The 16,034-nt window shown below is 38.9% G+C and overlaps 1 protein-coding gene and 1 long non-coding RNA gene across 22 annotated transcripts in view; one reads left to right on the top strand and one right to left on the bottom strand.

Moving 5' to 3' along the window:
* LOC125322922 overlaps positions 1–1,126 on the bottom strand; it is a 34,317-nt gene extending 33,191 nt beyond the window's left edge. For 5 of the 11 annotated variants that reach the window (XR_007202279.1, XR_007202278.1, XR_007202277.1 and 2 more), the window contains exon 1: positions 972–1,060. Coding sequence is in view for 6 of the 11 variants with exons in the window: in XM_048297321.1 (XP_048153278.1) it covers positions 972–1,126 (155 nt within the window). In the remaining 5 variants the exon portion in view is untranslated. Of the gene's footprint in view, positions 1–30; positions 211–971 lie in introns of all 11 variants that reach the window. The other 6 variants (XM_048297322.1, XM_048297324.1, XM_048297323.1 and 3 more) reach the window with 3 other exon arrangements.
* LOC125322923 overlaps positions 1–16,034 on the top strand; it is a 47,944-nt gene that overhangs the window by 932 nt on the left and 30,978 nt on the right. For 9 of the 11 annotated variants that reach the window (XR_007202287.1, XR_007202285.1, XR_007202291.1 and 6 more), the window contains one exon: positions 1,035–14,650. This is a non-coding gene — a long non-coding RNA (uncharacterized LOC125322923). The remainder of the gene's footprint in view (positions 1–1,034; positions 14,651–16,034) is intronic. The other 2 variants (XR_007202289.1, XR_007202284.1) reach the window with 2 other exon arrangements.

The following is a 16,034-nucleotide window of genomic DNA, read 5'->3' as shown; positions in this document are numbered from 1 at the left end:
TGCCTCGCGTGGCGGCGAGATGTAGCCTACCGAAAATGAAGTCCTTACGTAAGGCGGGCTGGCTGGATGGCTGGATACCTGCTGGGTCCTGCATCGCCAGCCGCTGCCCCGCCAGAATTACCTGGGCTTCTCCCTGCCATGCCGCAGCCTGTCACTGCGGGGCCTGTCCTAAAAGCAGACTTCATCCACAGGAGCTCGTACATTTAAGAGCTGCGTAGCATTGTGAAACAAACATAAATCAATTGCATTCCAAACTCCGGAAATTTAACCCATTTCACTTGTTACCAAGCTTACAAGGTTGAGAGGACATTGTATAAATCTACTCTGCTGTCATGCCTTAATAGCATTACGTAAAACATTGCTGCTTGGTTACTGTTTACTGCTTCACACCCTACAAATATTTCTGACTTATTTCTTTCCCGTGTCTACAGCGTGTTAATACGTTGCCTGAATATCCTAAAGATGTCGGCCTGCATACTCAAAAAGCAAATGCATGTGTAAGAACTGTAGGCAAAACACAGAACAGGGCTGAGACTTTTTTTTTTTCAAATTTGATTTCAGTTTCTGGTTCTCCCTACATTTTAGAGTAGGGTGATAAACTTTCTGCTTTGCTGCTTTTCTTCCCCATTCATCATCAAATTAAGAACACAGCTTAAGTCACAGTTTTGTTGGAGAGTGTTTTTTTATAAAATCAGAAATTCCTATGCAACATTGCAACATGAATTATTTCAGGAGAAGCTGCGAATTCTTGCTGAAGAGGCCCCGGTAAAACTAAAAATCAAATGAATGCCTAATCTTTCCCTGACACAAACTTCCCAATTTATCAGAAATCTGAGGTGCCTACCTGTCTACATCTCTGTGATATGATGAAGTTTGTTTCAAGGTTTCTTTCCCTTTGGAAAAGGGGAGCCTCTAAAAAGAAATCGTTCCCCCCGTCCTCCCCCATGTTTCTGTATCCTCCTTCTCCTTACCTGTTATTTCTCTCAGTGAAAGATGAGGACTGTGAAGCCTTGTTTCCCCTTCTGTTGTTGCAGAACTCCTTGGATGCATCGGAAGTAAGTGCCAGGAGCATTTGGTGATCTCTGTGGGAGGAAGGCACAAGCCACCCAGGCCCTGTTCCCTCCATCTTGAGCCTTCTGTGGTGATTTGCAGCAGCAAGGGAAGTATGAAGCACTGAGGGACAGAAGTCAGTTTTTAAACCTGACTTCACTTCAGCATAAACGACCACGCAAGTTTCAGATCAACAGAGGACCAGGGGTAGAATAGCAGAAGTACTTAAGGTGCCTCTTTTAAAAGTTCTCTTTTGCATATCTAAAGATTAGGGAGCTGTTTAGAAAAGATGGTTATACAAGTGTTTTTATTTACTGTCCTAACAGAAGATGATGATCCACATTATCTTACATACATCTTGGATGCATCTGTATCAGCCTACCGATTTCAGGGGAGCTGTATTGATTTAAGTTAGTAAAGAAACCCAGTGGAGTTTTAAATAATTGGAATAATATTCTCCCTCTCTTTCAGTCAGATTTGCCCTTCATGTTACTTGTGTTTCATAATCCTCCTAGCTCTCCATTTCGTCATTACAAGGCCAGCATTTCTACTGTAAAAAAAAAAAAAAAGAGGACCAACCCCCCTTCCCCCCCCCCCAAAAAAAACGAAGTCTTTTTACAATCTGCTATTTATATCAATGTTTAAATAAATTTAGGGCACAAACTGATCCTGTTTTTTTAATAGGCCTATTTAGTTTCATTTACTTACCCAGGTATTTTTTAGAACCAGAAGCTCTCAGGAAGAGAATGTGTTCGATGCATCAGAACCCTTTAGGGTTTTGATAAAAGACATGATACCATGAGTATCATCTCCACTTCTGTTATTCTTGTTATATAGTAATGACAAGATTGAATCACCATTTTTAGCTATTCTTCAGCAGAACTCGTAATCTATCAATGTGTCAGCTCAACAGCAGTTTTTTCTTCACACTAATGTGAACCAGAAGGTCCAGCTATCACTGATTTTGACAATTTTATTTTATCTGAGATTGCATGTATTGCAGAAGTTTGAAGCAGATGAATTATAGGGCCTATTATATTTTCCTAAAGATGTACAAAACTTAGAAAACATCACCTAAAATATTCCGAACTAATTTGTACCAGATAACATTCCTATGCTTGGTGTTTCATAAGCCTTACGCTAGAAGCACTATTAAATATTCGTGTGATAAATACCAAGAATAAGATCAAATGTGGGTCCCGTAGTTTTTTGAATGCCTCACATTGCCCTCTCTGTTGTTACATAATGCATCATAAAGAAATACGTGCCTTCATTCTCTTTAAATCACTCTGGCATGGATAGTATTAAGCCTTCCTTCAAGTCCTCGTTATGCAAGTCCTTCCTACTGCTAATAGCTGTCAGCTCTGCATGGTTACTTAAAAAACAAGGTAACTGCAGACTTTTTGTGAAGCTCCTTGCATCCCTGGAATTTTCAGTGAGGTAGTTACAGGTGTATTGCTCTCTTTCTCAGCTATAAACTAAATTATTACGAACAAACAGGTTTTCCCCCATTAGAATAAAGTCCCATTCATTCCAGTACATCAAAAGGTAACCTGTTCTTTTGTTTAGTTGCCTCTATAAGCACATTATGAGTATCTGAATGCACTTCAGTGTCAAAACAGTGGAATAGACCAGAATGCAGTAATATTTTGAACCTCTGTTGGAGAATGCAGGCATGTAACTAAGTACTGAAAAAATACATAGCACAGTAAAAAATCCATGACCAATCTAGCAAAGCTATTAGGTAACAAAAAATCCATATGGGCATTAAGTACTATTATTTAAAGTAAAATCTGTGTTATACAGTATAAGCAGCATTCAAGTGAAATGGATGAGACATCTATATAGAACAGAAAGAATAATTTTTTAAAGCTATGATACGACGTTCTGTATTGCTTTACTTGGAAAGTGGAATTTTACTTGTCATTTTGTAAAGGTATAAAATTAACAACAAGCACTTCAGAGAATTAGAAACACTGCCTGATTCGTGGGGGTTTTTTTCCCCTCTGTAAAACACAGAGATCATTGGTGGCAAAAAATCAGGAAAAACCTGTCTACGTTTTCCAGTATCATGTAGATCTTTTCGAGTACCCTGTCCTTTAAGATGGCCTTGGTTTTAAAGAGACTGAAATAGGAATATCTCAAAATCCATCATACCGACCATACATAAAAAAATTTTGCTCTTCCTTTTTACTTGTAGAATATGCAAGTAGTAACCAGGAAAGGAGGGTTTGTTTCATATTTGGTTAGTAGATCTATTAGTTTAACAATGCTTTATTGCATTCCTACATTTTTTTACCTTTTTGTTGCTTTTGTAAATTTGAGGTACTAGCTTTTATTTCCACTTTCCCACTTCTAATTTTTTTAAAAGGTGCAACTATAATCTGTTCAGATTTTGGTATGGCACATGGAAAAAATATTTTTTTTAATTCCTCTTGCAAGCAGTAGGTTGGTGGGAGGAGGTCTGCACTGTAAAATGGTGTACCTAGGAAATTGTACTTCAGTGGGAGATTAAATAAGAAAGAGCAGGATGGCTGAGACAAGTCATTTGTCACAGATGTTCATGCAGTTCTGGTGTTTAATTTTAAGCTGGATTCATCAAATGTGCTAAGGAGTAATTTCTGTCTGATACAAAGTTCTCATCAAAGGAGACTAAGTGGTTTAAGTTTAAAGCGTGGTTTGAAAATACAAGGAAATGTTACTGGGCTGGTGACAGTTTGATTCGGTAGCCAAAGTGGACACAAGGATGTAAATTGAAGAATGCTATTTTTGGCCTAAAATATATCAGGAAAATACATCATTAATATATTACTGTGGAGCAGTGACTTTACCTACAAGATGGTTTTGTCTATGAAGCACAAAGATTTTACCGCAGGTGTCTGAGTTATGTAGATTATAAAGGGTACCGTTACCGTCGGAAAGCAAGCATGAAATGGTGATGTGTGGACCTCAGATATTTGAGCAACATTTACTGACCACTTTTACAGTATTTGGCAAGTTTATAACATAGGTTTAGTATTAGTTTTATTTAGTGAAAATGGAGGAGGTAAGCACTAGTGTAATATTGATTTCGGGTTTTTTAGATAGGCCAATTATCATATTTAGCAAAGTACAGTATGAATGAGAAGGCCCAAGACTAAGATTACTTTAAAAGGGAGATTTCTTTAAAAATCAGTATTGGACTTATTCTTAGTTTTTATTAGTTGTTCTCTCTTTTAATATGATTTTTTCTTTCGTTAAGTTCTGTCTCTCTTCCTTCAGAAATACTTCAGAAAATGTGTCCCAGCCCCGAAAGGGAGAAATATAATGGCTACAATTAGCTTCCGTTTACTGGAGCAAAATGATTTTTTCCAAACTGAAATACATGCGTTAATTTGCTAGACTTCCAGCTATTTTTATGTATGGTATTTCTGAGAAGGAGATCGTAATGTCCATTTTAATGCAGCTTACTACAGTGTAGCAGCCATAATCGAGTGTTTTTCTCTTTGATAGTCAGATATATAGAATTGTCAGGCTGTTTGCTTTTAAGTACCTGAACAGTGAATCAAAAAGAAGTATTTTTGATACGATAACTTTGGCTTTCCAGTCTGTGCTTTCTTTTGAGTTTTCTAGGTAAATGCTGCGCAGATTGATTATCAGAAAAATTGAGGCTTACGTAATCGGGACATACATTTTTCTACTGCCTCCCTTCCCCCACTTAGCTTTCATTTTACTATGAAAAATGAAAAACTTTGGAAAGAAAATTACTATGACATACTGGTTATACACATATTTTCATGGAACTGCGCAGCTAAGCTATTTGTATGTATTTAGTAAAAGAAAGCAGCAAGCAAACTATTAAAACCTTGAGACGGCTAAGCTTTAAAATTATAGTAGTCATTAAATACAGCTTTATCTAATATGCTGTACCTAGTTGTGTAGCAATGAGTCTTTTTTCTTTGCATAGGGACTTAGACTACTTCTATGTAGTTTTTATTCAGAGTAAGAAAAATAAGAACGTCGTACCCCATTTTTTTATTCATCGTAAGGCTGATGCTCCTTTGTAAGGGAGTTGGTTTAATACCTGACTTTCAGATCATGAGCAGTGATTGTTGTTGACAAAATATAAGCAAATGAATCAGAACTCTGTCCTGGTAGATAATTACAAATTAAATTAACTAACAAGAATAATATTAAAATTTTATCTAAATATGTTAACATGAGCTCTTACCCATAGGTGGCAGTCATCTTTCACTGTAGCAGGGATGCCAAACTTTTGGTTCGTGGTATTCACGCTTATGCTGAAATAATTTTGATGAGGCATGCATATGGACATAAGAATATACATGTCTGCATTTTGGGAGAGGGGGAAGGAGGTAAAATTAACCATAAAATTAGTTAGTAATTACAAGGAATCTGAATTGCTGTGTATAGGCAATAAGACAAGGAATTACCGTATTCTGGAGAAATACTGGAGGTATTTTTAAAACCACAGAAACACATTTTTTATCGATCCATTGCTGACACTCATCAAAACTAAGTAGTGATAATTCAGAAAGCAGTAGTTAGCCCTACAAATTGAGCAGAAAGGCAAGTATCTTGCCAGCCTTAGTGAACACAACCCCATATCGTGCCCAGTCCTCCAAAGCACATTTCTCTTTCGTCACCCTTTATCTGTAAATTACAGGAGCACGACAGCAATGATGTTGCCCTGGAAATCCTGGCAATAAGGTCCCTTAAATAATGGGCAAATACAGAAAAAGTGCTCTGGGTGAGGGTGTCCTTTCAGTGATGGAGAGCAAGCAAAACCTGCAGGCTGCTGTGCCATCCTCTGTCTCTTTGCAGGGCTGCCATCGACACCCATGGCAGCACTGTGCAAGGGGAGGACGCTGCCTGCCCGAACAGAGATCTGCTCAGTTTTGCCATCAGCTTTTTTAGGGATTTATGTGGTTTATGGGGATTTCCTTTTGCAATACCACTAAGGAGGCACTTGGGTCCACCAAAACTGGAGGGGATAGAAGGACCTAATAAGGCCAGGTCATTTCAGGCTAAAACAAACAGAACTTGTGAAACTGCATGTGTCATAGTGAGATGATAACATTCTTCTGAGAAAAGAAGACCGAAACCTGAAATTCATGAGTAGGTGAAGTCATAGTCCTTTTTTCTATTACAGCTGCACTGGAACTCTTTTCAGTTAACATTAATCTAATATTGTGTCAAGGTAGGCCACTGTACACATTCAGCGGAGGTCAGGAACTAGCATTTTACAAAACAGAAAATTGGAAAAATAGACAATTATGTGTTGCTGTTACAGTGTTTCACTGTGATGCAAGATTAAGGGCTCAGAATTGAGCAGAATGGTGCAGTATTATTAAAACAGAAGGACTAATTCTCCTTATGCAAGAGTCGCAGCAACACACATCATTGTATAAGCCAAAGCAGGCAGTACGATTTCATAGTCACACAGGGTATTTCCACAGACAGACAACCACGACGTGACTAATTAGATATTTGCATATGCATGGCCCCATTTGCTCCCCAGTTGTAATAATTAGGGGTATTGCACTCCACATTAATTTACACTCTTGTGTAACACTACTGAATATAAGATAGTGGGTGGTGATAAACTGGCTGGTGACAAATGTGTAAATTGGATACGTGTTTTGAAAATCAGAGCTTTCATAGCCAGCTTTGTCCTTGACAGAGTGGGCAGCAGGGCTGGAGAAGACCTGCTCTGCTGTGGGGCCCGATCCTCTCTATCGCAGGCAGCCGTGTGGCACTCTTCAACTTAACATGCAGAGACACTGGACTCCATCTTGAAGCTACCCCCGCCATCAGCTTGCCTCTGTTTTTCCATTCCTCTGCATGGTTAAAGATTTCAGATCATGTGTATCTTGACCAGCTGAACCTCTCACGTTCTGCAAGGTCTTTGACTTCAGTTTAAAGAGCTTTTCTCTCACCCAATATAAAGTCCGTTCCGGTCTGTCCTCCCTTGAGTTAGAACCTGCTTGGCCTCAGTTCAGCCAAACCAGCTGTGCTGTACCTGTCGTAGAGAACGGTGCTTTTCCCTGACCGTTCTTCTAACCCTCCTTTGCACCTCCACTTCCAGTAAATCTCTTTTAATCTGCGGGGTTAGAAGTAAGCACAGTGCTCCAGATGAGATGTTGCCAGAGCCTCTTATGGTGGCATTAATACCTTCCTATGCCTAGAGCTACCTGCTATCGGTATCTCAAAAGCCTTGAGGATTGACTGAAACACCCAATTTACCCTTTTTTTATGGATACTGGCAGCAAAACTTCTTCATTCCTAGCTTGTGACCTTGACCTTTGCACTATCGTACTGGTATTGCATGACAAGGGTGTCAAAAGGCTTTTTTATGAAAGGGTGTCATTGCTTTCATCAAAGTCACAGGCTTCCTCTGAATTTCCCGGCATGTCCAGATTTGTTTGGGAATCTCTCCGCTCTGCACGAGTACGGACGTGAGCTGGCACACACACACGACACAGCACAGAGCACTGCAGGTGAGCTAGCTTGGCTCATGAAACAGAGTTGTCTCTAGGATTAGGTTACCTCAGGCATATCCCAGTGTGTTAGCTCAGGTAAGCCTTCCAGAATTTGTACAGCACTTCTGACTCGCTGTCCTGCACTGGCTTCGTTTGACAGCTCTGGGAGCAAGAGACCAAATTCTGAAATATTTTTACAGGATCAACAGAGGAGATGGGCTTAGTGTCACATTATATTGTTTCTATTGATCTTATAGGTTAATCTCCAGTTTACAGGTGATGCCCGTGAAATTGAAGGGGAAACAGATGTACAAGACTTGTGTGGTGCTCTTGAATAACATCTAAAAATGAGAATTAATTTTTTTAAAATACAAGAACCTGGAGGATTTTGGTCATTTTATTTGTGGAAGTTAACTAACATTATGACTGTCTCTAATTAAACAAGCAAAAATCTGTTTTCCTTTTTTTTTTTTTTTTGCCTTCACTTGGAACTTGCTATATGGCAGTTTTATTGTGACATTTTTATATAGCAATTTTATTTGATATGTTTTACTTCTGTGCCTGCAGGACAGCTAAGAAACTTGACCACTTGGTTTCTCTTTATAGTGAAAATACCATACTGAAGAATTTATTCTTAAGTTTGGTATAGACCAGGGTACTGAGTCAAGCTCATCATGTAAAATGACTCTCATGCCCATTGTTATACAATATTCCAGCCCCATTTTGGGCAGGCACTACCCCAGCTTGTATCCTCAGCTGATCATTCCTAGTTTAAGGTAGTCAGTGACAATAACTAGAAGGACCTGTCTGAGATCATTCTTTAAGGAAGCCCACTATCAACTTTCTTCTAGCTTGAGACTTTCCAAACTACTTTGCAAGCTTTTATTCATACTAAGAGTTAATTTAGCAACTGCTGTCTTCCGCAGTTTATTTTTTTTTCAAGTAGCATACTAACAAATGTTTTCCTGAAATCCAGTCAGATTAGGTCAACTCACTTCCTTGATGTAGATAGTAGGGTTTGGTGGGTTTTTGTAAATGTCTGGCTAGTGTGCCATAACCTATTATTAGGAAAGCTTTGTAGTGTTTTTCTTATTTTCTATTTACCCAATTTTATCCCACGCTTCCTTGCATCCAAATTCTTGATGGGCAGTCCCAATTGTTCCTTCTGTTAAACTCTCATTACTTCTGAAATCTTAGTTGAGGTGACTGCTCTTGTGCTTGGATTCAAGGACCAAGTTTTCCCACACAGAAATTAAGAAGCCCAGAACAAAACTTAAGTTTTTTGGCCATTTCACCTCCATCTAAAGGAGTCACAGAGAAGCTCACTCACAGAGATAGTAGTGAAACATGGATTTTCTTGGAGTCTTCAGCACGTAGCTGAGAAGACCATAGACATAAGAGCCTCTAAATCCTGCAATTTACTCCTCCAGGACTTTCACGCTTCACTTCTAGTCCAGCCCAGGGCTGATCATATCTTGGAGGTTTTATAAAGTCTTAAAAAGCACGTGAACATACCTAAACAACTTGGTCATGGTTGCTACAAGTTAAAAAGCATCCTTTGAAAACCTGAAATTATACCCAAATGAAGAAATCAGAAAAGAACATTCATCTGGCCTGTTACATATATAACCCCCCTATTAACTGTATCAAAAAAGTACTTTGAAGAAAACCAGCATGACAGGGGAAGAAGCAGGCAGCTCTTGCAAAGGGAGGGGATGCCTCACAAATCCCTGTCTATGGGGTGGGGAGATCTGGTCGACACACTTAAAAGGAATTAAAGAAAGACATTTGACACCTTTTAGCAGAGGCTCTCAAAAACGTTAAGCTGCATGGGCAAAGAGGCAGCTTCTCACGTGGACAATGATCACATGAAAGAGAGGAAGCAAAGGTCAGAAACAAATGATCACTTTTTGTGGTGATGGGAGTTGAGTAGCAGAGCCCCTCCACCAGCATGTTCAGAAATGTTGTGTGAAGGAGCAAGAACAAAAGTTGCAGAGATTAATGTGAGCATGAAGGGAGGATGAGGGAAGAGGCCATGAAGCTGAGTGACTGAGCAAGAAAACAGCAGATGAGCTTTGCTGTGGATAAATGCCCTGTGAGACGCAGAGGGTCTTGGCTGGCTCCGACCCCTCCAGAGCAGCATCATGGGGCTCTAATAAATGCTGCCACAAAAACATCAATGCACAGCTTGGCAGTGGTTCAAAAAGCAAGCAAAATGTTAGGAATTGCAAAGAAAGGGACAGGGAACAAAGTTCTTAAAAAAAATAAAATCTCCTTATTATGGTGCTGCGTGAAACTCTTCTACCACTTTCCAAGTGTTGCACATGTTTCTTTGGTCTGTCTGCCTTTAGCGTAAAGGCATGGCAACGCGTGTGTTTAAAAAACATTGCAAAATCAAAGCTAGGAAGCCAATATCAGACAAACAAAACCCACTGCACTAAAGGAAAACAACAGTTTGCTTCGCAGGCTTCTCCCCCACCTTCAGAAAAGCCAGATGGAAAAGTATCCAACATAAGAGGAGATAGCTGTGGCACTACTGGAATGCTAAGGGGTGATGAGAGTAAGTATGTAGAATAGTCTGGTCATAGTTTGACCCTCATTTGCACCTTTCTTCCCCTCTTCTATCCTCACAGATCAAATCTACTAATAATGGTAAAGCAGTTGTTCAATGTCATGCTAAAAATCATTGATAAGCAAGAGAGAGCATTGGATCCATTAACCTGTAGTTGGACAGGAAGGGCATAGTTTTTTGGAGGGCTTTTGTTCTCAGTCTTCAGCAGCCTTCCCTGTCACTGCTGCTGAGGGACACGAGGAAAACTGTAGGTGAGGAGAAGCGGGGTTGGATGCACTTGGCAGCTCCTCCACAAGGTATGGAGGGTGATTGCAGGAACTGGTGTTAAGCCAAGGGTTCTGCCATATGCATGATGGATAGTAACATTTTTCACTGCTGTAAGGCAGCAGCAAATATTTTTAAGTGTGGTGATCAGTTTTGTTGTCTACCATCTAATTGAACATCAGTAAATATGTTATTAAGGTAGTGTGCTTGACAGTGTGCTCTTTTGCAATCAAGGCCAAGATGTAGCCAGATACTCATCTTAATCTCTTGAGACACATTTCTAATGAATTTTTACAGTGCCCAGAGGTAAGGTCCCTGGTCTGAAGTGGGACACCTGGATGCTAAAAGCAAATTATAATTAATAATATATTGTTTATGATGTCAGAGTGTCATCTAAAGACAGTGGTAAAACCTTGTATAGGCTACTGCTGGAATCCTATTAATAAAATTGCTTACTTTAAATCACTCCCAGGGCGTAAGATAGGATGTTCCTTTGTTGACAGTACTTTTTCTTGAATATTTATATTTATGGTCTATCAAGGAACCACCCAGTACTGAGAGAAGCAGTATTTTGAAATAACTCCATTGTATTGCAATGTCTTTGTTATCATTCTGTCCTGTGAAGATATGGATAAACTTCCTTTCTGCTTACCAGAAATATGGCAGAAGGTTGAGGCTCTGTACCCACTGCAAAATGCAGGTAGGGAGGAAAGCTATACCTTCTTAAGATAAGTATATACTGTCTCCTTGATTACTCAGTCTGCTATGAGTAATCAGTCCTCATTTCTACAATGGCAACTTTTTGATCTTCTTTTTTCTGCTGCACTGGAGAAACATTTTAACTCCAGTTTTTTGGAATAAAATTTATAAATTTTACTCAAAAAGTGTGCTGAATTCTACCATATACGAAATTAAATCATTGCAGTGATTGCTGCAGAAATGGATTCTAGTTCTGATTTAAATTCACATTTCTAGTCAACATAATTTTACTGCAAGAGGATTTTGTTTTCCTTTTACCCCTAGGTTTTCTTATTATTTTTGAACCATTGAGAGAGGAAGGATAGAATCCTAGATCCATTGCAGTGCTGGAAAATATGCAGAGAACTACACTGAAATGAGAGCTCAAGGTGTTCAGAGCTCAAACAAAAGCAATTTGGGTACTGTAGTTGGTTTTGAGCAGTCTTCTCAACATTTTAGTTCCAAAAACTACAGAACCAATTGAAAAAAAAAAAAATCAATTTATCACCTTGTGCAGTAGCCACAAATGATTTCAGTAATAGTAATAATAAAGACTGAACCATGAATTTTAGTGGTCTGCTTTTTTTTTTTTTCAATTATATACTTTTTTACCGTTGTTAGTTGACTCTTACATGTGTGAAAGTATATGTTTGTTTTAGTTTGGGATGCACTGTGGTATTGCTTCTGAAAAAAAATATGTGCAACAGTTTTGCAGGCAATTATCTAATATTTCACAATCTCGAAACAGCTCCTGGATGGCAGACCTGAATTAGAAGACATAAAAATTGCCTTCATTAAGGTATTTATCAGAAAGACTGAAGTAACATATGATGGAATAATTTTTAGCAAATCCTTATTACCAGATATGAAGTAAATTTTCCATTAATTAATTAGTACAGTCTTTGGACATTCATCCTTGATCTATAGATTATAGATTTTTAGGAGACAGCACAATGTGAAACCTTTATTGTTGTAATCACATGGCAAAAAATAAAAGGCAATAACACGGCAGAAAAACCCCACAGCTGTAATCAAGGTGGTAACAGGACAAGTTCTATCTGAGCTGGGAACACCCAGAAGAGCACATCTTCTGTGCCATAAGTGCAGGCAGAGGTCAAATACATAAAAGCAGTTGCTGAACTAAAGCACACGGACCTCCTAAAAAAATGGGGTGATCACCTATCATAGAATCATAGAATGGGTCAGGGTGAAAAGGACCTTAGATAGTATCTAGTTCCAGCTTCCCTAGCTTCCAGGCTATGCCACCATCCTTCCCAGAAGGCTCTCTCAGAAGTTGTCCACTGTCACCAAGCAAGCCAGCAGCAGAGCAGGACTCTTGTCCCCCCAGCCCTGTCCCACCAGCCAGGAGCAGATTGAGTGCCTGGTGCTTTTGCCCAGGTGAGGGTGGGTGAGCACAATACAACTTCAAACTGAGCAGTGCAAGCTGTAAGAAAAGCACTTGTGATGTCCCTGTTCTGTCACCCTAATGAAACTCGCAACTGCAAAATCTGGAGGCCTGATTTGAACCTTTTTAACCCTGGGGCATGGCCATAGAGATAAAAGCACAGAGTGGCAGAGTATAGTAATCTTCAGAATGTGTGGCATCATTATATTCAGACGCTGTGTAAGTCTGATACAATAGCTCCTACTGCATCTTATTTGAACTTGAACTATACCTTATTTAGGGCAGAGAAACATTTTCAAAATTGCCTGGACATCATAGAATTTTTTAAAGGTATAATTTTCAGCTTTTCCATTGATCTTTTTTTTTTCAAGTCTCTAGTCCACTTTCATCTATTTGACTGCATCATAGGGATAGCTGTATTTGCCTGCTAGCGTGAAATGCTGGAGGGTCCTTCAATTTTTGTAGTTTCAGATTGTGGTTTATCTTGCCAAAAAATCTGGGTATGGGGATGAATACAAATGTATCTTGTTCATCATATTTGCCTTCTGCTCAGGGATACAAGGAAGCTTTCACTGGATGCAGAACATACTGTATTAATTTCTTAGATTTGGTTTTGCATGTGGTACAAGTATTTGTTTTGCTGGATTCTCAAAACTTCTGGAGAAAAGAAAAGCAATGTTTCCATGTAAATGTCTTTCCAAAAAACAAGCAAACAAACTGAAGAGCCAAGATCTCCATCGCGGCGCTGCTCAGCTGACCTCAGCCACTTTGCACGAGGAGGGAGCGTAGCCTGTATCTGCTGTAGCTGTATCACTGCAAATGAAAAGCAAAGGCAGTATTTCCTCCTACCAGGGTTTTGTCAGAAAGGGAGGTCTGCTTTCTGTACACACACTAGCAGTGCCTGAGGGATGGGGCAAGTTTTATTTCCTGGTGACATGTATGAAACGCCCTTTAAGTGCAAGAAAATCGGGTAAGTTTGGAAGAAAAAAGACTAAGAGTAAAGCAGGGAGTATTAACTACAAATGAAGGGGACGGTCCTTAAGAGGATCATTTTCTGCTCTTAAATCTGGTGCCCGTATTAAAATTTCTCCCAGCAGCATGTGCATGACTGATACTTATTCAGCTGATAGCGCAAAGCAACAGTGACCCTGGCACCAATGCCGAGGCAATATTTACAAAAGGATGAACTATTTTCGAACAATGTCTTCAATGTACTAAGCACAAACAAGCTTTTCTTCAGCATCAGGCATGCATGTTGTCTCGTTCCAACGATTTTGTTCATGTACAAATGTATTCATTGTGGACAATGCAAGGAAAATGTCATTCTCCATTTATATCCCAGTTTCCCTTTGTCCTCTTTACAGTATCTTGGGGCAGTGATGCAGAGCAGAGTCTTGTTCTGAACTCCTGCTATTTTCCTCTCCATCTTCTTCCGAAGCACTCAGAGAAGCAGAGCCTCAGTGAGTTAAAAGGCTCCCTACAGCAGATTTTTTTTTTTCTTTTGAGACACAAAAATCGGTCTCTCTCCCTCCACTTCCCAGCAGAGAAGATCTAAGTCCTGCCTCTTGCTCCATCACTCAGAGCGCATAATGGTCTTGGCAGCAGAGGATGTGGTGGTAGCAGCGTTTTGAGCCATGTAAGTGGGTGCACCTGGCACAGCAGTGTGAATAAGCAATGTTAAGGCAATTCTCTCCCAGCAATATATGAAACCATCCACTTCATGAACAGCCTCTCTGTGATAAAGGCTGCCTTTCTGTTGACTTGGATAAGTTCCCCAGTATGATCAAAACAGAATAATGGAGGACTTTGAAAGAAGGGCCCTTGTACAGAAAATAATTAATCTTGCAGCAGAGGGGCAGGGAGAAAGATTTAGTGACACTTGAAAACAAAAAACAAATCCCCAAGTCCTAGGACTAAACTAAAAAGCACAAGTGCAGGCTCACACTGTGTTTTCATTGTAGAACAAATCGTCTGTCCTGAAAGCATCGTTCTTGGGCAGGTTGGACACCATTTCAGGTAGGAATTGGGAACATTATTTTAAAGGGCATTTCAGGGAAATTCTATTTTGCCTTTCAAGCATCATCTGATTTTCTTCAAGGTGGAAATGTCCCCTGCTCTCAACTGCGGCATTCCACTCTGGTAAGCTTCACTTTATTGGTAAAATGATATGCATTGTCTTAGTACTATAATCACATCTTTACAAAAAGTCAAGTGATAAAACTCCTTACTTCTACAATGAAAATAATTTAAATTGAAAGCTCAACATCAAATAGAGTTTGCCTTTAATAGATTCCTGCACTCTTTCCAACTATGTGTATACAAAGAAAATAGTCATGCATGCCTCAGATGCAACAGTGAAAGGAATATAATACATTCCACATGTTCTAAGAAATTGAAAAACTTGAATTTCTGAAGGAAGAATGTGTTGCTGTTTTCCATTGTGAGACTCCTGAGGCCTGTGCACTCACTTGAATGGATCTCCCAGAAAAGAACATCCATTATACACAGGATTCACACCCAATTCACTGTCAAGCATCAAAACATTCACTGATTATTACAGATTTTGTAAAAAAGTCACTCTTTTCTTTCCCCAGTTAAAATATCTCAATCAGGTTGAAGCAATTTTGTTCTCAGTTTTGTTGAAAGAAGAGTTTGAAACTTAATGAATATTACCAAATGAAAAAATTTTAACCACATAATGCATTTTAGATAAAGGGTATATATAACACCAAATAAATGAACTCTTCTTGTAATTCATACTTCTAATAATGCATGATTTCATATACTTTAGCACATAAAAGATTAGATAGCTTGAAAATTAGAGCAGTCAAACTTTTAGAACAGTGTGAGATGAAGATAAGGAGTATTCAGTCACTGAAAACATCTTTCCTTCAACACCATCTAAATCATCCTTAAGGAATTTTAAAATTACAATTGAGCAATTCATAACTACTGGAGAAAAATAACCTCTGTTGGCTGGAAAACATTTCAAGATCTTTCAACTTTAGGGTATAGAGATAAACTGCCATGTGAAGGCTTGCCTTACCACTCCCATGAATTGAAGTTTGACAAAGGTTGGTAATTCTGACATTTGAAGAGATGATTAAGCCCCCTAAATGATTGAAAGCTAAGCATAACCCTCAAGATTAAATGAAGATTAAATGATCATCTATTATGGATGTATGCAATATATATGATTTCAACAGTTAGCTGGCAGCAATCATTCATTCTCATTTTTCATTAAATTTTTAGAAAGTAGCATCTCCCAGAGTTAATACTGGCATCTGCAACTAAGGATAGTATTGAAATTCAAATAATTTGGTTGTAATCTATCTTATTGTTTTATTTTTTTCAAAAAAATTCTGTCACTGCTGTATTACCATATTGAAATCACTCAGACAAATAACTGATCAGACTCTGTTCAAATAATGAAAACTTTTGGAAGTGTTTTAATATGATAGGAGTCTTTAATGAGCAGCAGGAAAAATATGCTCTCTTCAGTAAAGCTTTTAAAACTGTTTTG

Source organism: Corvus hawaiiensis, chromosome 3 (assembly GCF_020740725.1).
Source record: "Corvus hawaiiensis isolate bCorHaw1 chromosome 3, bCorHaw1.pri.cur, whole genome shotgun sequence".
In the NCBI taxonomy this organism is placed as follows: domain Eukaryota; kingdom Metazoa; phylum Chordata; class Aves; order Passeriformes; family Corvidae; genus Corvus; species Corvus hawaiiensis.
This window is presented reverse-complemented; position numbering and strand designations above follow the sequence as displayed.